Source organism: Labeo rohita, chromosome 15 (assembly GCF_022985175.1).
Source record: "Labeo rohita strain BAU-BD-2019 chromosome 15, IGBB_LRoh.1.0, whole genome shotgun sequence".
In the NCBI taxonomy this organism is placed as follows: Eukaryota; Metazoa; Chordata; class Actinopteri; order Cypriniformes; family Cyprinidae; genus Labeo; species Labeo rohita.
This window is the reverse complement of record NC_066883.1, coordinates 34,751,433-34,775,948: the sequence shown is the minus strand read 5'-3', so window position 1 is coordinate 34,775,948 and position 24,516 is coordinate 34,751,433. Positions and strand designations below refer to the sequence as shown.

At 33.5% G+C, this 24,516-nt stretch overlaps 2 protein-coding genes across 4 annotated transcripts in view; both read left to right on the top strand.

Moving 5' to 3' along the window:
• The window catches only part of LOC127177051 (uncharacterized), a 219,621-nt gene that overhangs the window by 188,238 nt on the left and 6,867 nt on the right, over positions 1-24,516 (top strand). The gene's annotated exons all lie outside the window — the stretch shown is intronic.
• Positions 1,698-24,179, top strand: pax3b (paired box 3b). Of its 3 annotated transcripts, none has more exons than XM_051129005.1 (9): positions 1,698-2,139; positions 2,942-3,177; positions 3,359-3,485; positions 3,828-3,977; positions 15,043-15,242; positions 15,325-15,490; positions 15,566-15,756; positions 21,268-21,508; positions 23,352-24,179. In XM_051129005.1, exons 1-9 carry the CDS (start codon positions 2,055-2,057, stop codon positions 23,384-23,386), a joined length of 1,431 nt encoding a protein of 476 aa, XP_050984962.1. In that variant the 5' UTR covers positions 1,698-2,054; the 3' UTR covers positions 23,387-24,179. The 3 variants fall into 3 exon arrangements, with proteins under 3 accessions (XP_050984962.1, XP_050984963.1, XP_050984964.1); XM_051129006.1 differs by having other exon boundaries at positions 21,268-21,513; XM_051129007.1 differs by lacking the exon at positions 23,352-24,179 and adding an exon at positions 23,048-23,123.

Here is a 24,516-nt window from a genome sequence, read left to right as displayed (position 1 = left end):
TTTTTTGTAGCCTGGAGCTCAGGGATGCTTGTGCCAGTAAATGCTGGACAGCTGATTTTATTCTAAAGTTGTCTTTGGGGAGGATTTACGTTTTCTCTGAGTGAACCCCATCTAATTGAGGTTAAAGGGGTGGCGACCTTCCTCAAGCTGGACAAGACAGATCACAAGACAAATGACACAAACAACATATGCACTGCTCAAGAAGTTCATTAAATGGTCAAACGTGTGTGTTGGAGAATTCTAGATACATTCTTAAACTGATTTATACATTTTTCTTTCCCTGACAACACTGGCAAACCTAGTCGAATTTTAATGGCAGTTTTGCCCGGAATACTCAACATGAGCTTATGCTGTAAGGGGATCTCGGTTACCACTATTCAGACTTCTTTGTTTCGTGCATACATTTCATCTTTTATATATCTTTCGTATGCATATTGTTAAACCGATTCAAATTATTTTGACACTATTTGCTTAGAAAATATTGATATTTGACCCTTGATAATAAAACTAATTAAGCTCTCATCAGAGCGCACCTCTGCTCGAGATCTGTTCTCCAAAAATGGATTCGACACGCGGATCCGGTGTTTCAAAAGGCTGAAACATGCATCATTCCACTGCCTGTTCTCTCCCTTTTTTCTAAATTTGAATGCTGAACAAACTCTAGCAAAGAACATTTATTATAAAGGAGAAACTGTTTATTCCTAGTAAGGCAGATATGCTGTACATTTAAAGTTTCATGCCACATCAATATATTGGACTTTTATTACAAGTCTAAAGTAGGAAATAAATGCATAATATTCCGTGTGATCCGTTTGGTTCTATTTAGAACCTTATTTTTTAGAGTTAACGAAACTTCAGTGTTCTCCTCTATTCTCGACATTTAGGCCTATAGGAATTTCTTATTCAGCCTCTGTAAGTGTTCAGATACTTACAGCAGATATAAATAGTTATCTACTTAGAGCAGATATAAACAATTATGTAATACAAATATGTTGATCTGACAGGAAAATAATGAATAATGCAATTAATGCGTCGAATAGAAACTCATTAACAAACACGCACACACATTGATTGTTAACCATTAAATAGCTGGGTCGGTGTCTCCAGGGTCCGGCCTTTTTGGCGTTGATTTAACTTTTTAAGTAAGAGAGAATAATCTAGTGTTTTGCACGTGAAAGGACCCCCGTTTCCCCCGCGTGTTTCCCTCCCGCGTGCGCCCTATTGTTCCCGCGCACAGGCAGAAAGAAAACATTTGAAGTTTCTTTTTAGTCCAACAAAAGAGCCACATGTCATTGAAGTCACTGTGTGTGTGCGTGTGTGTGTGGATCAGTCAGAGAGTGTTAAATAACAGAGTCATTTTAAGTAAATCACTTTTTTGTTCATTTAAATTGATTCATTCTGTCTTTCTGACTTTGATTTGTTCTATTATTAAACTATAAAAGTTTCACTAAATAGCCAACTTTATATCAACATTTTACGATATTATACTTTGCTATTTAATTATATTTAATAGTGTTTACATGTCTGTTTTATGTCTTTAAGTTAAGTATAATTTGATTATACATCATCATGCATCTATTACCAGAAAGCCGCTAACACAGATCCGTCACTGAAATATCTTCAATGTTCACTTCGGAACACTTAGAGAGCAAAGCGTACTTCGTCGACCAATCAGCTCTCGGTTACAGAATCCTTTGGACCAATCAGAACGCGCTGTTCGAGTAATAGACAAGGGGGTCTCTGCAAACTCATAAATGTCTCAGTAGTTTGAGAACTCGCGCTCATCCCAAACGCCTGTTAATAACAATAACGCTGCGATTGAAATTCTCGTCACATAATGAAAACAACGACCAAGGACCACAAAAGAGAACAGACTAACGTTACATCTGATAAATAACTTTTAATTTCATCCTCGAGTATTTTTCTTCTGCTTCGCCTGGAGGGATACAAAAAGATCATCGAAGCTTATACTTTTTGGTTTTGATCGTGGAATATTTACATGCATTTTTAAGCCTGCTGAAGTGCACTTTTGGTCACTGCGCTGCCCTGGAGCAATGAGCGGCTTGGCAGGGACCGTTCCCAGGATGATGCGTCCACCTCTCTCTCAAAACTATCCCCGCAGTGGCTTCCCGATGGAAGGTACAATATGTTACATTAAATATATGCATATTAAAATAGTTTAATTTAATAATGTAAACCATTTTTGGTATTGGCATGAATAGACGAGCTTAACTGAAAACGGTGATGTTACTTTTCCAAATGTTTTTGTTGCGTTTTAAACTTTGGCTGACATTTAAATATTATAATGTTAAACGTTAGGTGCTGCTAGAATACATATTGTATTACGTTGCGTTTTTCGAATTCTTAATTCTTAAAATAAATATTTTTCAGTGATTCTTTGTGTCAGCTCAGAACCTTTCATACAGTATGAAGAACTAATAACTATTTCACTGTATATGGTGCTTGAGGGTTTTAGATAAAGTTCTTGATGTAAAAAAATATATAAGCTTACTATATATTCCTATATTTTCATCATTAGCAATAGATCATAATTTGTTTAAATGCATTCAATCTGTCGCAAAAATCAACTGGATGAATTCAGAGTTTCTGAATCAGTCAATAAATTCAAATAGCCTGAAAAAAACATACTGGAACTTTAGCACCACTATTAGATTACATAAAATTTGAAGCAGACGGTTTTACTGAGTTGCTTCTATACAATGTGTATATAAACACATTAAATATGTCAGAAAATTCAATGCACATGGAACCTATAGGCTACTTGAACTGTCTCTTCCTTAGAAGCACACTTCAGTTAGGCCTATTTAGGAATATCTATGCAGCATGTTTCTTTCTTTCTTTCTTTCTTTCTTTCTTTCTTTAATGTTTCTGCAATTATGTTGTCTCTCCACTGTCATAATTTGAGTTGGCTTCGTTGCAGTTTCAACTCCGTTGGGTCAGGGTCGAGTCAACCAGCTTGGAGGAGTTTTCATCAACGGCCGGCCTCTACCGAACCACATTCGACATAAGATAGTGGAGATGGCCCATCACGGGATCCGGCCCTGCGTGATATCCCGCCAGCTCAGAGTCTCTCACGGCTGCGTCTCCAAAATCCTGTGCCGGTATCAGGAGACTGGATCGATCCGGCCTGGAGCAATCGGCGGGAATAAATCCAAGGTGAGGCCCTATCGAAGTGCGGATTCGTCTGTGCGGATATTTCCAAGGAAATTTGTGGGAAAACACAGGTTGATGATTGACCGACAACGCCGAATGTCTTTTGACAAATTTTTTAATTTTTTTGAATTGAACCAGGCACCTTGTTGATTGTTTTATTTTATTTTTATATTATTTTTAACAGACTACATCTCCAGATGTGGAGAAGCGCGTTGAGGAATATAAACGGGAAAATCCCGGAATATTCAGTTGGGAAATTCGGGATAAATTGCTTAAAGATGGAATGTGTGACCGGAACAACGTACCCTCAGGTATGCGTCAAACATAACGAAAAAAATACATGAACTACAGTCTGCGATTTTTTTTTAAACAGTGACTTTTCAATGTCCTTTCCCCCTCACAGCCGTCAAATGACATAGCAAAACAAGTTTTTTTTTGTGATATGATTATGTATAAAATATATAATAAATAATGCAGCGATAAACAATGTTTATCAATCGACGCACTAGTCTAGTGTCTTCACTAGTTTTAGCAACCACAAAACTTAAATCAACTATAAAAAATAAAATGTATACTTATGTACTGAAATCCATACTTCTGTATTAAAAGCTAGAAAACATAGTACTTACGCATTCGGTTCAACTCTTGTTCAGTGAGTTCAATAAGCCGCATCATGAGAGGCAGATATGGCGCAAGAGGTGACGAGGAGGAGGAGGAGGATGAAGAGGACATCGAAAAACGCGAGCAGGAGGAACACGCCCGCAGGAGCGGACACAGCATCGAAGGGATTCTAGCAGACAGATGTGAGTGGATCCTGCAAACACTTTATGCTTTATTAAATTTAATTACAATGACTGACTTGAATGCTTTCATGACTATATAAATGGCCTGAAACACTTGGGGCCTACAATGGTGATCCAGACTCATTAAGGTTCCTATAATTTCAGCGAGCAACAAAAGAAGGAAATTCACTTACACTATCAAAAGCATTTTTTTTTTTTAAATTGTGCTTGAAAAGCTTTGTGCATCAATATAAATTGTTCCCAAGTATGAATTTCTCAGCAAAATATTTTGTAAAATGGACAGATTGGATAATGAAGGAAATCGGGCAACAAGTGTCCAGAAAGCATGTTATTCATTGGTGTTCAAAATCATCCTATATAAAGTTGTTTGAGATAATTTCTAGAATTTGTTTAATGTTTCAATGTCAGTGCATAGTTGTCATACTACTATTTGTGTTATTTCATAGTTTTGATGACTTTATGACTATTTTCCACATCTTAGAATAATAGCAAACAATGAGGAGCCCAAACATTTGATTGGTAGCTTATAAAACAAAAATATAAACAAAAAGTGGTGTATTCACTTGTACACATATATATAATATAAATATGTGTGTGTGTATATATATATATATATATATATATATATATATATATATATATATATATATAGTTTTTTGGCATTATTAATTAGTTAGATTTACTTATGATCAATAATCAATAATTCCCAAGTGTATTAGTAAATATTATTCAGCAGGAATGAAGGAAGTGGAAGAAAAAAGTTGCAAAAAAGGCTGAAAATTTGGAAAGAGCAGGTAATGTGAGTGAGGATCTTGTACGGTGTTCTGCATTTCACTTTAAATAATACAAAATTAAGGAAAAATATAAGTTACATACTAAAACAAATTGGATAATGTGTTAAAAAAGGAAGAAATTTGCCATAATTTACTCACCCTCATGTCATTCCAACCCTACATGACTTTCTTTCTGTGCTACTCTGAAGGAGAAATGATCATAAATATTAAAATATGACAACACAATGAATTGTTTAGAAAGAACAGCTGTAGCATTTCTGTGCAAAGAGGCCTCAGAAGAATCAAAAGGAAAAAAGCTAATGAAAAACAATGGAAGATAGTCTATTTTTGCCATCTCGCTGCCTACTGGCCAACAGCTCAAGGGACTGATGTTTTGCTGTTCTGTAATGATATTTAATGAGCTAACAGCCTGTCCCTGCGTGACTAATTAAGGTGAACGTTATTTGACTGCCTCCGATGCCCTGCTAACACCACTTCAGCTCCCTAAATAATACTGATCGGGATGCAGTGTCACACTTAATGGCGACGGGAGTTTATTAAAGGCTATTTCCGTCAATAGGGACCAGTGTTCTCCTCGGCTGTTCCTTCATGGCCCGGAGCGGCGGTCACAATGGGGGCGAGCCTCTCGTCATGCGCGCTGCCACAAAGCCCGTCCGTCACGCTCTGCCCGTCTCGCGATCCAAGAAAGACGAGTTGCCCGAGCCGATTAAATCAGGCTCTTTATTTGAACTTCGCTTTCATCTAGCCAATGAGTCAAACACGCCTTGCTCTTTTTCTCTTCCGTCCTCCTCATGCCCCGTTCTACCTCTCTTAGCCTGCGGCGCATTTTCGGTTAATATCTGTGGGCCGTTGTCAGTCCCTTCAATTCCCACCGCCCCTCCTTTTCTGGGAGACACAGACAGGCAAGTTGAGTTCAGTATTTACACCCTTCTTATGAATAGCCAACAGCTTGATTCCTGAACCCTTTCCTTCAAACTGTCTCCATATATCATCATAAAGACTCAAAGATGTTGGCGCGTGTGCAGAGAGTCAGTTAGGAAGTCTCGCTGTTTGCTATTCTTCAAAAATCCCATAAAGTTCCACATTCCCATAAAGATATTAAAGTTATTAAACATTAAAAACTAAATGCTGGTTGGTTATGTGAATATTAGAAAAAGCATTAAGAGAACATTTCATTTTATTATTTTGTAAACATTATGGGAACGTTACTGAATGTTCTCTGAACCACCTGAAACCGTTAGTAACCAGCCCAATCTCACGGCAATTCGTACATATTTTACTAAGTGGCTAATTCGTACGAATTCGTACGACCTCACTTGTACAAATTCATACGATTTTAGCGAAAACGTACGTATTTTACGAGTTGTACAATACATATGAATTTGTACGAATGACCTACACCTAACCCCGCCCCTAAACCTACTCGTCACTCAAATCGTACGAATTTGAATATGTACGAATTGGTCGTGAAATAGCGTTCAAATAACGTTAGACAAACGTGCAGCAAACTTTTCATGAATGATGTATAAATAATGTTTTTGTGCTAATTTTCGAGTATGGCCATCATTTTGAACAAACATTCTATAGATGTTACTGGAAGAATGTTTGTCCATGACTTTGCTCAGCTAACTAAAATATATTAATTTTCGCTAACATTCCCAACGTTAAAAAGTAATTTTTAAAAATATTCTCTGAACTTATTAAAACGTCCAGTTTTTTTAAATGTTTAAAAACTTTTTTCTTGGATTTACGAATGTTAGAGAAAACATTAAGCGAATGTTCTAGTAACTAATAACTAGTACCGTTTAGAGGTATATACTAATGTTATGCCCTGTTTACACTAGTGCGTTTTTGTTCTAAATTGGTTTTTTAAAATGAAAACGATTCTCGTCTACACTGGCGTTTTCACTGCGTTTCAGAAGCAATCTATGTCCACACTACACAACCGAAAACGCATGTCACATGACCATTCATAATGAGCATGATGTTACTGTTTACACAGTCATCAAGAATATGATGCTAACAAAAATGTTCTAACAACATTTTACTAACTTCTCATCAAGTTATTAAATTAAATTATTGAAAACATCCAGTTTTGTGCTAATGTTTGAGAAGGTTATTAAAGACCAATATTCTAAAGATGAAAGTTCTGTTTATGTTACCAGAAGAATCTTTATTCATAACTTTGAGAGAACCTTGGCAGAACATTACACAGAGTTCTGAGAATGTTCCCTGTTTGCTTGCTGGCATGCATTGTGTCGAGTTGGAACAAATATACTTAGTATGCTCAAAACAGAAAATGCTACGGAGAAGTATATTTAGAAATGTGTAAAATGATTGACACTCCTATAATACGCACATATGCACACGCCGCCAAACATATGCACAAACATGCAAACACACGCATGGGTGCACACATGGACACATGCATACACAAACAGTGCCAACTGGCTCAATGCGGGATGGTTTGTGTGGCACCATGGAGTGTGCAGTCAGCGGGTCGTAATTTACTCTGAAAGCCAAAACAAACACAAACACACGCACAAAAACACAAATGCACCACCAAGACTGTGTCAGGCTAAACAAAGCCTAGCCTTAAAATCTCTAGAAGTTACAGGTGAAAAATTTGGTAGTATTTTTATCGTATATGAAATATTAAAGCATACATTGTTCCCTTTTCTGATACAGAATGAGACAGACAGTGAGAGGAGTACAGTTGGATGGACAATGTGGGGAAACCCCCCAAACAAAACTGTCTTCATTGTGTCCAGCATGCAGTGTCAGGGTCAGCAGACTTAGGAATCCGTCTGCTTGAGTTCAGGCCCTGAAGGCAAAACTACAGTATGTGTCAGTTATAATACAGATGGCATGAAAACATCACAGAGAGAGTTCAGGGCAGCTGCTTTTATCTGAATAGTTGAACCTTTAGGACTTTAGGGTTAAATACAAATCAACTCACCCAATCACAAAATGTAGTTTCTTGCATAGTTTGTTTGACAAAGGTGGTACATTGTTTTAGCTGGCGACCAACAAACACTTGTCTGAATATGTGTTTTCGTTTGTTAAACAGAGCAGTCTGAGGTCACTGGCGTTTGACCTCCAGTGATCAAAGGTCAAACTGGTGTATGTTTAGAGTGACAGGTGACCACTTCTTGTATTAGCTCCTATTCTCTTCAGCATAAAGGCACTAACTATGTAGTATGTACATGTTAGCATACTAATCTAGCAAGTATTTCTTTACTAAGTGTGTAGCATGCAAATTTTCTGTATGCACAAAATGGCCCACCACAATTCTTGACTTATTTTCTGATTGTGCTAACATACATTGCTGTTCAAAGGTTTAAGGTTGATAAGATTTTTTAATGTTTTGGAAAGAAATCTGATTGCTGCATTGTTTTGATCAAAAATATAGTAAAATTATTGACTTCTTATTGTATGATTTTTGCTTCTTCAACTTTTTCTTCGACTTCTGCTGCTTCAACTTATTCTTCGACTTCTATGACTTCTGACTCTTCGACGTTTTCTTTCGACTTCTTTGAGTTTTATGACATTTGCTTCTTCAACTATTTATTTGACTTCTGCTTCAACTTTTTCTTTAAATTCTGCTTCTTTAACAACTTCTACTTCTTCGATTTCTATGACTTCTGACTCTTCGACTTTTTCTTCGACTTCTTCTTTGACTTCAACTTCTATGACTTCTGCTTCTTCAACTTTTTCTATGACTTCTGCTTCTTCGACTTATTCTTCAACTTCTATGACTTCTGACTCTTCGACGTTTTCTTCGACTTCTTTGACTGTCTTCTATGACATTTGCTTCTTCAACTATTTATTTGACTTCTGCTTCTTCAACTTTTTCTTTAAATTCTGCTTCTTTAACAACTTCTACTTCTTTTTCTTCGACTTCTATGACTTCTGCTTCTCCGACTTATTCTTCGACTTCTATGACTTCTGACTCTTCGACTTTTTCTTCAACTTCTTTGACTTTGACTTCTAGGACTTCTGCTTCTTCAACTTTTTATTCAACTTATTCTTCAACTTCTGCTTCTTTGACTTCTTCTGCATCTTCGACTTCGACTCCTGCTGCTTCAACTTTTTCTTCGACTTCTGCTTATTTGACTTTTTCTTCCACATTTGCTTCTTCAACTTTTTCTTCAACTTCTTTGAGTTCGACTTCTATGACTTATGCTTCTTCAATTTTTTTTTCGACTTCTGCTTCTTTGACTTATTCTTTGACTTCTATGACTTCTGACTCTACGACTTTTTTCGACTTCTGCTTTTTTCGATGACTTCTTCTGCAGCTTCAACTTCTAATTCTATGATTTCTGCTTATTCGTCTTTTTCTTCGACTTCTGCTTCTTCGAATTTTTCTTCTGTGACTTCTGCTTCGTCAACTTTTTCTTTGACTTATGCTTCTTCGACAGTAATATTAATAAATATTATTACAATTTAAAATAGCTGTTATAGTATAGTTTTCTATTTGAGTATGTAATTTATTGAAATGTAAAGTGTATTTAAATGTAAATGTAAAGTTTTAAGTGTATTCAAATGTAATTTATTCATGTGATGAAAAGCTGAGTTTTCTGCATCATTACTCCAGTCCTCAGTGTCCCATCATCCTGTAGAAATCATTCTAATATGCTGATTTGCTGCTCAAGAAACATGTTGAAGACCGAAAACTTTATGGAAACTATGAGTCAAAAGAACAGCATTTATTTACAACAGACATCTGTTGTAATTTAATGCATCCCTGCAGAATAAAAGTATTAATTCAATCAACCTTTGAACAGCGGTATAAGTTTACACACTTCTATACAAACTTGGATTAAAATGCATGATAATCAACTGTAATTAATTACTTGATGCCAAGTGTGATGAAACCATATCGTGTACCATACCACTTTGAAATGTTTACAGTTGCACACAGCGTGCTGTTTCACACACAAGCTTCTTTTACAAAAGCCACACAAGCAAAAAAAAAGTAGCAAAAGTGACTCGAGAGCAAAGCAAAAGAGGCTAAACAGACGAAGAGCACATTTGGTTCAGAGCTGAAACGTGTGGTTGTTTGAGGGCAGCTGCGAGGGTCACAGTTGCTCTTTAGCAAGTCAAGTCCTCCCTCTGTTTCTCTCTGTTCCTAAACGCTGGGGGGCAGATGGGCCCACGAGCTGTCACTCATCCTTTCTGTCTCCGGCATCTGTTAGTTCTCTATGTACTGCTTAATGTAGTCGGGCAGTCACTCAGCCAACCTCGGCGCTGAAAAGGACCCGCCTCGCTCTCCCCTCTCCTAGACGCTGCATTTGTTCCCAAGCTTTCTTTTGTGCATGTCTTTGTCTTTCTTTTTGGGCTGTTTTTGATGGCGAGGGGGCATGTCATTGGCTCAATTAGCTCTCTTCATTACCTGCCCCCAAGAGAATTGCTCGCACACACGCAGACTAACTCCACGCACGCACATATGGTTTTATCTTGGACCTCTGCCGCTAGCTCCCGATATGCGCTCGCAGTCCTGCAGTATTAATGAAACTCCTTAGGTGGATTTTGTGTACATGAACGCATGAGGTAAATGGGCTCGGGGTGACATTTCACCTCCGAATATTGAATTTAAACAACGAGGGCCCAGAGCTTAAGAGAAACGGTGGATGGAGATGCTTTTAGTGACCGCACCGTTTACATAGCAGAGAGCTAAAATATCTTGAAACACATACTCGTGCACACTACACGCTAACTTTACATGCCAAAGAGGTGAAAACACACACACATACACACTTTGTGTATTTACATAAGGCAGAATATCTCGAGATTCTCCAGCAGTTCTATTTCCATGACATTTAGGTTTTGGTTGTGTGTTTGAAAGCCTGTGGTCTGTATTCTTCTGCCTGAATTAAATCCATGTTTACTGTTTGCTCTTTGGTTCTGTTTATTCGCTTCCCTCAGTTCTCATTTAGTCAGCAAAAATTTTAAGATGCAAGCACTTACTTATTTGCTACCAGATGATTAGATGTCAAAAATGAACTTTTTCATTCCATTTAGGCTACTCACCCTTATGTTTTTGCAATCCTGTATTTCTTTTCTTTTTGATACCTCTGTCAAGCTCCTAAAATGTCAAAAAGCATCATAAAAGTAGTCCATGCTACTGTCCATGCAAATTTTTAAAGTCATACAATAGATTTTTGTAAAGAACTTATCAAAAATTAAGTGTCAAAATTGTGTTGTTTAAGATTTTTCAAACTTGCCATATTGCAATTACTTTACATTACATGAGAACCAAAGCTGTTTGATAATGTCTAGAGCATATTAACATAGACAAACTATAGAAGAACGCAGTCTGTTTGATCAGGGTGGTTCGTCTGTGGTGCTTTTTTATAATGGAGTAATTTAACAGAATATAAAATATAATTTATAAAGTCACTGAATCACTCTAAATAGAGTCATAAATCGGCCATATTGGCGGCACTGAATGTAAACAATGCCATTTTGCTATTTATTGCTGATGAAATTGATCGATTATTATCATGTTTTGGGCTGTACTAATCGGTCAGACCAGGAAAAACATTTGGAGTACTATAGACTACCAAAAGTTATAACAAATCAAGGAGAAGTGTGGAAAAAGCTGAGGAACAAAAGGTGTTTGTGGTTGGCCAAACTGAATAATGTGTTTCTGTGGCAACACTATCAACGCCAAAGCCCTCACGTGTTCCTGAACTCATAATTACAACTTGTAAACTCAGAATGTTTTTAGAATTATGACCTAAACCAGTTACAGATGTACCACGTGACCACCGTCAGGTTCGTTTTGGTGCTACTTAGGCGCTACCTCCAGGTCTGACAACATGGAAAGCTATGAGTAAAATGTCACGTGTTGTCATCTTGGAATTACGGTAATTACGACATCGCGTGATGTTGACAACATAAATTAGCAGAACAGTGTATTCAGTAGTACATTAACCGTGCAATCAATGCTGTTGTTTACATCCAAGTATCTCCAGTATAGCCGCGCATCCTGGTAACTGACCAATTTGTGACGTAAGTGCAAACCCTTTATACATTAGATGATAATAGATAAAAGTACAACAGATGTTCTGTATTTAAATTTTTCTTAAGTCACACAATAGATTTGTGGCAAAATTCACAGTGGTTGTTTAGTGTTAATTCTTGTGTGAGACTGTGTTTTTAAAGGAGAACTGCACTTCCAGAACAAAAATTCACAAATAATTTACCTACCCCCTTGTCATCCAAGATGTTCATCTTCTGTCTTCAGTTGTGAAGAAATTATGGTTTTGGGGAAAACATTTCAGGATTTTTCTCTATATAATGGACTCCATTGGTGCCCCGATTTTGAACTTCCAAAATGTAGTTTAAATGCAGCTTCGAAGGGCTCTAAACGATCCAAGCCAAGGAAGAAGGGTCTCATCTAGCGAAATGATCGGTAATTTTTTCGGAAAATAAAAATGTGTTTTTAAGCACAAAAGCTTGTGTAGCACAGGTTCTGAGATCACGTACTATTGAATCATGTCGGAAGGTCACGTGGACGTAGGCGAAACTACAGACCCAGTGTTTACAAAGCAATCGCACAAGGAAAGTGCAAGTAAGTCAAACGCTGTTTACAAACAAAAAGGTACAACGATGTTGGGCTATTCTGAAATTGTAGGAAAAAATAACATGGAGTTTTTCGACATACTCTATCTTTTTGAGCCGGAGTACACAGACGATGAACTTGTGGTGATTCGAAGACGTGATTCGTAGTAGCAATAGGAAGTTCGGATCATTTTACCGACTCGGACCTTTGAGTCTCGTTCAGCAAAATGAACAAATCTTTTTTTGAGTCATTTCGTTCATTTTAGCAAAATCAGCATCACGTGACAGCCCCATAAGATGAACGAACGACTCGGAAAACCCGAAGACTCGAAACAGGTGAACTAATTCCAGTACAGAACCTAACAGGATGTTGCGTGACTGAATGAATCACTCCCCGAGATGACTCGTTCTTCCCGAGTCACATTAAAGATTTGTTTAAAATGAATGAATCATTCAAGAACGCACATCCCAGAGCCTGTGCTACACAAGCTTTTGTGCTTAAAAAGTATACAATTTTTTTTTTTTGAAAATAATGGCCGATCGTTTCGCTAGATAAGACCCTTCTTCCTCGGCTGGGATCATTTAGAGCCCTTTGAAGCTGCATTTAAACTACATTTTGGAAGTTCAAATTCGGGGCACCAATGAAGTCCATTATTTGCAGAAAAATCCTGAAATGTTTTCCTCAAAAACCATAATTTCTTTACGACTAAAGACAGAAAGACATGAACATCTTGGATGACAAGGGGGTGAGTAAATTATTTGTAAATTGTTGTTCTGGAAGTGGACTTCTCCTTTAAATTTGCCACATTGCGATCACTTTACGTGATGTGAGAACCAAAGCTGTTTGATATCAATGTCTAGAGCATATTTACATAGACAAAACATAGTGAAAAATGAACTGAAAGTGAAGCTTGGTAGTTTTAACCTAAAATGTGTTAAAATGTGTAAGATTGTATTAAAGTCACATATATAATAATATAAAAACTTAATATAATATATATTCACACAATTACCCTAAATACATTGGGTTACACCAACAAAACCCACAGATGAGTCATTATTCAGAGCAGAGTTAGATTTGAAAGGATCTTAGATCTTTAAGATCTTAGATCTTATATGAAGCTTCAGGTGTTTCTGAGATTTTTCTGAATGGGTTTTTAAAGCGATTGAGCACTTGAACTACCCGGCCCACCCTTTTCCCTTTCTGCCCTGCCACCCACCACCTTTGGCCTTCTTTGTGCCCCTTCCACCCCCTCCAGGGCAGGTGACGGCCTCCACTGAGAGCCCCTGCCGTCATGACGGATTCCACAGATGGAGCGTGCAAATCGATCCAACAAAGACTGAGGGGAAGAGAGAATGAGAGGGAGAGATGCACAATTAGCTCAATGTCTGTAGAATAAAAAATCACTAAATATGAATTTCCCTTAATTCCAGCAGCATGAATATATACAGTAGTGCCCGGCTTTTCTGTTCGGAATGTGTTGTTGAGTCTCATTCCAGGCTGATGAACAGTTTTCCACACACTTCAGCGTTCCCTCAACCAAATCCCTGTGAAATTGTAGGAATTTCCCATAGTTCTCAATGAGTCCTCATAGGTACAATGGCTGATTTCTGTTTGAAACACAAAAAAACAAAAGCTTTTTTTATGAGGAAGTATGTCATGTTTGATTAAATTAACGATTTGGGGGATTTTATGTGATTCCTTTATAGGTTTTTCTTCTTTTTTCCGTTTAATTTTACAATCACCCAGCACATTGCTTCTTTCTTTTCTCCACAGTTTGCTTTTGTGCATTTTATATTCCCTCCTGCAGCTCTCTCTGTTTGTGTTTTATTCTATGAATGTTGCTCTGTGGTTTTTTAGTTACTGGTAGGGGGGAAAACAGACAAGAAATTACTGTATGACAAAATAAGAATCCTTTTAAGAAAAGAAGAAGCTTGTAAAACTCTCCCTTAAAAAATGCAACATTATTAAAAAAGGAGAAATGTTGCTAAAACATGTTTGTTTGGTAGTTCTGCCAGTTGAGAAGTGTTTATTTTTTGCATGTTTGTATTTGTGTGTATTTTCCACTTAAAAAAAATTGGATTTCCTATTTTCCTAGATTTTCCTAGATTTTAGATCATTCTTACATTCTATGTGTGTGTGTGTATATATATATATATAATTGTTCTGCATAAAACAAAAATATTTATATTTTTGTCATGCATACATTTTTTTCATTTTAATTTTAATTTAAAATCTAATCTTTTATATTTTATAATAATAGAATAAAATAAATATAAATTAATAAAAAAAGAATTTTCCTTATGTTTAGATAATTTCTTATCTAAACACACACGCACACACACATATTATTATTGTTTTATGCATAACATATATATATATATATATATATATATAATTGTTATGCATAAAGCAGTAATACTTATAAACTATAATAGTTTATTTATATTATACATAAAATGATATTTACAATATATATTTTATAAAAAAATCAAATCTTATATATTTTATAATATATTTTTATATAAAAAAATAAATATAAATAAAAATATACTTAGATATTTTAGATCGCATCTTATATATATATTTATGCATAACTGTTATGCATAAAACCATAATATTTTATTTATATAATTATTTAAAATTGTACATTGTATTTTAAAAATTCTAATGCTATTCTTTGCATTTGTGTGTTTTTCAGCGAGTCCATCTGACGAAGGTTCAGATGTTGAGTCGGAGCCCGATCTGCCGCTGAAAAGGAAACAGCGGCGCAGTCGAACGACATTCACGGCCGAACAGCTGGAGGAGCTGGAGAGAGCTTTCGAACGCACGCATTACCCTGATATCTACACCAGAGAAGAGCTCGCTCAGAGAGCCAAACTCACGGAGGCACGAGTGCAGGTACAAATACACCATACGCCTTCTAAAAGAACAGACAGAATTAAAAAACTATTGCATTACATTGTTATGTTTGTGGTTTCAGGTGTGGTTCAGTAACAGACGAGCTCGTTGGCGGAAACAAGCGGGAGCCAGTCAGCTCATGGCGTTCAATCACCTGATCCCCGGTGGTTTTTCACATCCAGCTGTGTCCAGTCTCTCTTCGTATCAGTTGTCCGAGAGCCCGTACCCACCCGCTGGCCTTTCTCAAGGTAAAATGGTCTAATTCATTTTGACATATAAAAGGTTTCTGGATGTATTCTATTATTGACTATATCTGTTCTCAGATTCAAGTACTGTACACAGACCTCAGCCGCTCCCACCGCACTCAGGCCATCAGAGTTCAGGAGGGGCGGGGCAGGAGGGCGGGGCTTCCTACTGTCTCTCCAGTCGCCATGGTTACACAGGATATTCAGATACATTTGGACCTCACAACAGTCACGGCAACTCTGCTATTAATAATGGACTGTCCTCTCAGGTAAGAAATGCACTAAATTGTTTCAAATTGTTAATTTATTAGTTAGTGAGTTGTACGTCTTCAATGTATCAATGGCTTGATATTGATTGCCACAGAATATAATGTCAACTTGTCCATCATACTGCATACAATAATACACTTGACATGGAAGTCTAGAAGGCAAGAGTTCAGTGTCACAAATGCACATTTAATATAAAATCATGTTCATGTTTTAAAGGCATGTCCAAAACACTTAAATATTGCATGTGCATAAGATAAAATCACGTAAACTTTTATTTCATGTGACGAAAATCTTTCAATACAGTTTAAAAAGTATACTTGGCAGAGTAATATGTATGTACATTTTTTTCAGTAGAATATTATTTTATAAAATATTAATTTTATAAAATGAAAATATTAATATAATTATAATATATTCAATTATAATATTTGTAAATATTTAATTAATAATATTTATTAACTTTTAGTACATTTAATATTAATTTTAAATATTTAAAATCTAAAAATTTCATAGCAAAAGTTGTATACCCATTAAATACCCATTAAATAAAATTTAATACTAATATACAATATTTTAAAAAACATAATGTAAAAATAATTGTATATATCATATGATATGATATATAAAATAGTTTTTACATTATATATTTTAAAAAATATTTTTACAAATACAATAAAATTCATGTTATATGATATATAAAATTATTTTTACTATATATTTTTTATTAAAAAATTCAGATCTTAAAAGTTTTTTACCTCACAAAATAAAAAAAATAAATATAAATACAAATTTTCCTTATAAATACATTATATGATTAGATATTTTAGACCATATCTTACATTATATATATAATTGTTATGCATAAAACTAAAAAAGTTGTGTATTATTTATTTATTTAATATTATTCTATAAAATTAAAATATTAATGTAATTATAATATATTCAATTATAATATTAGTAAATATTTAATGAATAATATTCATTAAGTTTTAGCATCTTTAACATTAATTTAAAATATTTAAAATCTAAACAATTTATTGCAAAAGTTCATTATTTATTTATTTCATGATTTAATTACTAATATATATGATATATTAAATAATTTTTACATTATATATATTTTTTTTTTAAAAATTCGAATCTTAAAATATTTTTACCTTACAAAATAAAAAATAAATATAACTAAAACATTTCATATACACATGATATATAAATTCATTCTATATATATATATTCATTCAGATATCATTGTTATGCATAAAATAAAAGTCCATGGGAAAAGTGACCTTTATTGATGTTGTTAATAAAAGATTTTTTTATATGGCACTTTTTTTTATATGGCACTGGATTTAAAGACACACACACACACACACACATACATATATATATATATATATATATAAAATATATATATAAAATATATATATATATATAAATATTGTGTATTGTGCATATATACATATTTTAAAATAAATATAAAAATATAATATTAAATTATATATAGAAACATAATATAAATACAAATTATATAAATTCATTATTTTATTTATATACTGTATATTTTTTTGATGGCAAATTTACAAAACTTTGAGGCGCGAATGAAGGGATGACTTTTTGAGATTTTAAAAACAGCATAAAATAATGATAAATGATATTTAGTTAGTTAGCTAAAGCCTTAACTGTTAAAAACATGCAGTTGAAAGTGACTCAGTAGACGATGCAGTAGATCCCACCTGTTGACCCACAGCTGAGTGTCAGTTTAATGGGCTCTTCTGGCTTCTGTAGAAACTATTACACACTTCAAGACAACGCATTACGCAGATAAATTCCTCCATTGCGGGTCATCCACGGACCATTTTTCACTCGGTTATCTTTAGCTTTCCACTGGACCGTGCAAACAGAGCACAGAAACACTGACGCCCCTCTGTGTGATAGATAGACCACTGACCTCCACATGCTTCTCATTTGTTAAAGGAGCGCACCAAAGCCTCAACGGGGGGGTGTTTGTCAAGAACACTGACAGACCGCTATGAATTACAGGTCTGACGGGTGTGAATGTAGTGTGGAGTGAGTCTGGTACAGTCTCACATTCTCGCTGTCATCGTCCACAGTGGTAATAGATGAAAAATGTTGTTAAGATTCAAAGCATCCTGGCATAGTCTTGAGATGTATGTTTCAATCTGTGCTCTATTGCTCAAAAGTTAGGTGTCGGTATGTTTTTTTTTAAAGAAATGTATACTTTTATTCAGCAAGAAGGCATTAAATTGGTCAAAAGTGACACTTAAGACACTTATAATGTTACAAAAGATTTATAAACAAATAAATGCTGTTGTTTTGTTTTAATTTTTGTTAAATGTTTCTTGAACAGCAAATCAGCATATTAGAATGATTTCTGAAGGATCATGTGAAACTAAAGACTGGAGTAATGATGCTTTGATCACAGAAATAAATGACATTTTACAATATATTCAAATAGAAGACAGTTATTTTAAATTGTAATAATATTTCACTACATTATTGATATTACTGTACTTTTAATCAAATCAATGCAGGCTTGGTGAGTATAAAATACTTCTTTCCCAGACTTTTGAATACAGCAATCAAAAGTTTTTGAACAGTAAGATTCATAATGTTTTTTAAAAACGCCTTTTCTGCTCACTAAGCCTGCATTTATTTGATCTAAAGTAGAGCAAAAACACTACAATTTTGACATATTTTTCTATTTAAAATAACTGTTTTCAATTTGAATATATTCTAAAATGTAATTTATTCCTGTGATTTCAAAGCTGAATTTTTAGCATCATTACTCTAGTCACATGATCCTTCAGAAATCATTGTAATATTCTGATTTGCTGCTCAAAAAACATTCATTATTATTATTATTATCATTATTATTATGTTGACAACAGCTAAATTTTTTCAGGATATTTGATGGATAGAAAGTTAATCTGAAACAGAAATCTTTTGTAACATTACAAATGTCTTTATCATCACTTTTGAACAATTCAAAGCATCCTTGCTAAATAAAATAAGTAAATAAATAATACTAACTAATAATACGTTTTTGAATGGTATAGTGTATAATGTTACAAAAGCTTTTTTATTTCAAACAAATGCTGATCTTTGGATCTTTCTATTCATCAAAGAATCCTGAAAAAAATGTACTCAGCTGTTTTAAACATTGAAAATAATAATAATAATAAATGTTTTTTGAACAGCAAATCAGCATATTAAAATGATTTCTGAAGGATTATGTGACTGGAGTAATGATGCTAAAAATGTAGATTTGATCATAGGAAAAAATGACATTTTAAAATATATTCAAATAGAAAGTTAAATAGTAAAAATATTACAGTATTATCTCAGTATTACTGCTTTTGCTGTATTTTGGATCAAATAAACGCAGGCTTGGTGAGCAAAAGAAAATTCTTTAAAAAACAAAAAAAAAAGCTTACTGTTCAAAAACATTTGACTGGTAGTGTATGTACTCATTTTTATTTTTATTTTATTTTTATATTTCTAATTTTCTTCTGGCAATTCAATCACCCAATGGTTATTTAAAATTAAAAATTACAAACCCATTTAGCAATGGCTATCCTTGATGTTATAGTGAATTAAAAACTTTGTATATAATTTTGTATTTTGTAACGTCCCACTGCCGAATGCTACTAGAATGCCAGTAAGCAACATCTATTTTAAATAGTATCCAGAAAGTATGTACATTTAGAATGAAGTTGTTGTTTTTTGTTTCCACTGAATGCAAAATTTTCCCAAACTCACTGAGAAAATGTTCCAGAGTTTTGGAAACAGAATTCCATCCTGGATTCGGCACACGTCACTCCCTGCTCCACTATGGGAAATGGTTTAAGCGAGACCATGTGCGTGACCGTGTGTGTGTGTTGTAGTGCTTTGACTGTATGCACTGATGTAACAGGATCCTGTAGCCTGGGAGACATGATTTTCTCTCTCTGTTTCTATGTAAAGGTGCTTATTTGGTGCAGCAACTGGAGAATGTGTTTATTTTGGCCATAATTCTGCTGGTAGATTCAATTAGGCTTCAGGAACCTTTATTCCCCAGAGCACACATGTAACATTCCTCAAATGCAGCACAGTGTTTTCTAGAGTAAACAGTAATGAGTGCACACACACCTGAATGCACACACACACACACACACACACACACACACACACACACATTATGCTGCCCTCTGGCTCAGTTCTAGTCCAAGAATCAGATTAAACAATCCCCAAATTCAATTATTTTTTTGCCTGATCAACTGCAGGTCACAGAGATCTACCCAGATATGCATCTGCATGCACGTGTGTGTTATTTTAACAATACAGTCGCAGCTAAAGGCACAACATACCGTATTTCAAGTCTCTTATGGCTTTTATAAAGAAACCACTGCAAAGTCCTTTTTTGAAACCCAATGGATTGTGGGTTAAATTAGCCTGTAAAAAAGCATGCACATGTTAGATACTCCTAAATAAATAAATAGTCTAAAAAATAAATATTATCATTAATTATTATTAGATTTTTTAGAAATTAATATTTTCAACATCCCGAAGAATTAAAAGACAGGGAATGTAAATTAAGATATACTACCTTTTAAAAAATAATATATATATATATATATATATATATATAAACTTCTAATTGTATTGAATCAAATGAAAGTTATTAAATATTAAAAAAAATATTAAAATTAGTTCATGCTTGTTTATATTCATATACCACATATTCCATTTAAATAATTCTAATTATTCAAATGCAGATTTTTAGAGAACAATATGTACTTCTGACTATTTATATTAGCCTATGATATATTATATTATATATATTATATTAATATATATGTTAATTTTGAATTAAATAATGACTAAATTAAAATATTTTTAATTTAAATAATATATATATATATATATATATATTTAAATTTAGAATAAGTATGAAAAAATCTAAATATTTTGTCATTTAAGTAAATTATATATATATATATATATATATATATATATATATATATATATATATATATATTACACACATGCACACACATGCATATATAGTTCATAATTTAGAATTAAATAATGACTAAATTACAATATTTTGTCATTTAAATAATTTATAATTACATATATATATATCTATATGTATATATATATATAAACTTGTAATTGTATTAAATCAAATTACAGTTATTACATTTAATATTAAATGAAACATTAAAATAAGTTAATGCTTGTTTATATACATATCACATATATAATTTTATATATCACGATTATTCTAATTATTCTAATCAAAATTATTAGAGAAAAAATATAATGTATTAGAATTAAATAATGACTAAAAAATTGACTAAATGACTAATGACTAAAAATAATGACCCTTTTGATCAATATTAGGATCACATGAGCAGTAAAAGTTCTGATAGGAATATCTCGGAGGATTATTTCCAATGAATGTGTTTTGAGTCAGGCTGATAACTCTGATCTCTGTTTCTCTGTAGGTGATGGGACTCATAAGCCCAGCTGGAGTTTCTCATCAGACTCAGGCTGAGTTTTCTCTGTCGTCTCTTAGCGGCGCTCTGGATTCGGGTGGATCGGTCAGCAGCGGCTGCTCTCAGCGTGTGGAGTCTCTGTCCAGTTTACCTGCCCTCTCCAACCTGCCCAGCCCACAGTCCTACGGCCCGGCCTCCTTCTACAGCATGGAGCACAGCGCCCCCTACCAGTACAGCCAGTATGGACAAAGTAAGGTCATTATTACTGTCAGACCCTTCTTATTTGACCTAAGTGATACTAGTTTGTGTCTTAACTTTTAGTGCACATGCTCTTATATTGGGAGTGTGTGTTTGACTGTGGCTTGCATCATTTGTTGATGGTTCACTGTACCTCCCTCTTCCACACATCATTTGCTGTTCACTCTTTATCTCTTTTATTCTCAATACTAGTTGTAAAAAAGCCCAAAATTGTAATAACACCAGCAATCATACACTATATAGTTCACAAACCATTAATTTTTCTTGCTTACCAGCTTAATAAAACAGCTTTAACAGTTAAGTCATTTTTAAATTTTGTGCATACTGTACCAAATATATATATATATGTATATATATATATATACACACACAACTGCATTTATATATTTATATATTACAATATATAAAATATAAAAATATTAAATAATAAAACTATATAGAAATATATAAAGAAAATGTTTTACTATATTAAAAAATACTTCAAATAAATTAAATGTTATATGGCAGATCTTAAAAAAAAATTTGATCGCATTATACATTTTGTGCATACTGTACCAAATTTATTAAAATATGCATAGACACACACACACACTCACACACACACACTTGTGCATTTGTATATAGTTACATATCTATATATATATATTACTATATTTACTATATTTATTTATTTTCATGTAATTTTATTTATATAATACATTTATATACTACAATTTATAAAATCTAAATATATTTCTAACTACATTAAAAATATATATATAAAATATACAAATATTAAATTATAAAATTATATATAAATATATAAATACAAATATTTTACTATATTAAAAAAATAATTTAAATAAATTAAACAAAGTTGCTTACCAGCAGATCTTAAAAACAACAAATGTATTAATTATACACACACACACATTGTATATAGCTACATATTTATTTTAATATTTTTTTTACTTTCATATAATTGTATTTATATAATATATATTACATTTTATAAAATCTAAATTATATATATATATATATATATATATATATAGTATAATATTTAATATATAACATTTATTTATTTATAATCACACATTAACAGTCTCAAAAAAAGCCTCTAAATATAGCATTAAATTAAATGAATATTAAACTAAATAACATTTATAATAAAAAAAATTCTGTCAGGAAAAGCAACATTTCATTAATCAAAAATAGCTAGAAGGTTACATATTTTGCATCTGTGTTTCCTGTTTACATGTGCAAAACACAAAAATTGTTGCAACAGTTATTGCTGTTTTTATGTCAGTCATCACAATTTTGATAGTGACTTTAAACAGACAAGATGACAATTTAGGTGATTCAGTCCTAAAAGTCACTCTCAAAACCTGGAGTTTGTTGGTGACCTGAACGAATAATCCAAGGGTAAAAGGCTTCACATCAGAGGCTAGAATAGTTGTATGTGATTTGCAGAGGTCTGATGTACTGTAATATCTGAAGCGGTTTTGTGTGTGTGTGAATGTCATGGTTGGATGCTAATCTCCTGTGGCAGGATCATGATGAAAAGCAGCTGCGCTTGTCGAACTCACTATCCGCAGCTCTTACAGTTACGCTCGGATGAAATGGACGCCGCACAAATACGGCAGCTCTTAATGAGACCTTCTTAAAGGGAAGGATCAGCGTTTGCCAGCCTGATTGCTGTGTCAAATGGACGGCACATGCTTTCTTTTGGAGTTCAGCTGCTGCCACGAGCCATGCAAACATTACCAGAATAAATACTACTATTAAGATGCATATTAAATATGAAATCATTTAACATTATTAATAAATTATGCACTTTACTATTTACATTTCAGATTCCTTTCATTATCTAAGGCCTGAAATCGCCTGAACGGGTGACGGCATAAAGCTCCAAAGTCCTGGAATGAAGTGTTTCCTGCAGAAGAGAAAATAAAGACGGAGATACAAAACTCTTGGCAATAAAAATACAACTTCTTTACCACTGGATGGCACAGCCGGCAGATCAAAAGCTCTCAAACATTCCCTTGAACTCTTCTTCAAAAGCCCTTCCAACAGAATTATCCACAATCCCAGAAAACACAACAAGACAAGCTGAATCAAAACAAAAAGGAGACTTCTTTTTTTACTGAGAAACATGTTGAAGTGCAATATGAGAAATGGCCATATTCATACGAGACATTCACAGCCGTTGAGAGCCGTTCTTATGAGGCCAGACAAAAGCGCTGGGATGGATACGTGTAAATAAACCACAAATATTTTATAGCTGACAATGAACTTTTTCTCATGCATTCCTTCACATTTGGATGACGTTTTTGTTTTTTCACATGCGAGACGAATGGAAAATTATACAGTATTTGGAATCTTGGGAGTTCAAAAGTCATACTTATTTGATTTTTAATCTCAGAAATAATTCCTATAGCGGTGCTGTGTTAAAAGATGCACTGTGAAAATGACTAACAACTTGTTAGTAACAAGTGTAGTTTTACTGATTTTGGTACTATGTGATATGCTTAAAATTGCAATATTAATTTGGACATCCCCAACATGGTAAAAACGTAAAGCTCTCAAAAATACTGACTGTACAGCCAAATACAACTGAATGTTTTTTATTATTAATTTATTTTGTATGTGTGTGTGTATCTGTATCGTCCAGATATTTTGCATAATTAAAATGTATAATAATAAAGCCTGTTTTTACTTTGAGGACAAAACCTTAATTTTGGAGCATTTTCAAGTGTTGGCAAAATTTATTTATAAAGATAAAATTGCTGTTTAAAAAATGCTGAGATTCAAATTGAAATGAGTTTGTAGTAGGGTTAAATGAAACTAAATATAATAATAATAATAATAATAATAATAATAGTAAAATGCAAATAAAAAATGTAAATAAAACTGAAACAAAAATATTATTTTATTAATTAATCAATAATATTCTTAAATGTATTTAGCTAGTTGCCAAGGCAGCATAGTAAACCTGAAATAAAATTAATTAAACCTATA

Coding starts and splice junctions, on each gene's coding strand:
- pax3b (XM_051129005.1), top strand. CDS start 2,055: ATGAGCGGCTTGGCAGGGACCGTTCCCAGGATGATGCGTCCACCTCTC. Junction 15,243..15,324: donor TCACGGAGGCACGAGTGCAG/GTACAAATACAC, acceptor TTGTGGTTTCAG/GTGTGGTTCAGTAACAGACG. Junction 15,757..21,267: donor ATAATGGACTGTCCTCTCAG/GTAAGAAATGCA, acceptor GTTTCTCTGTAG/GTGATGGGACTCATAAGCCC.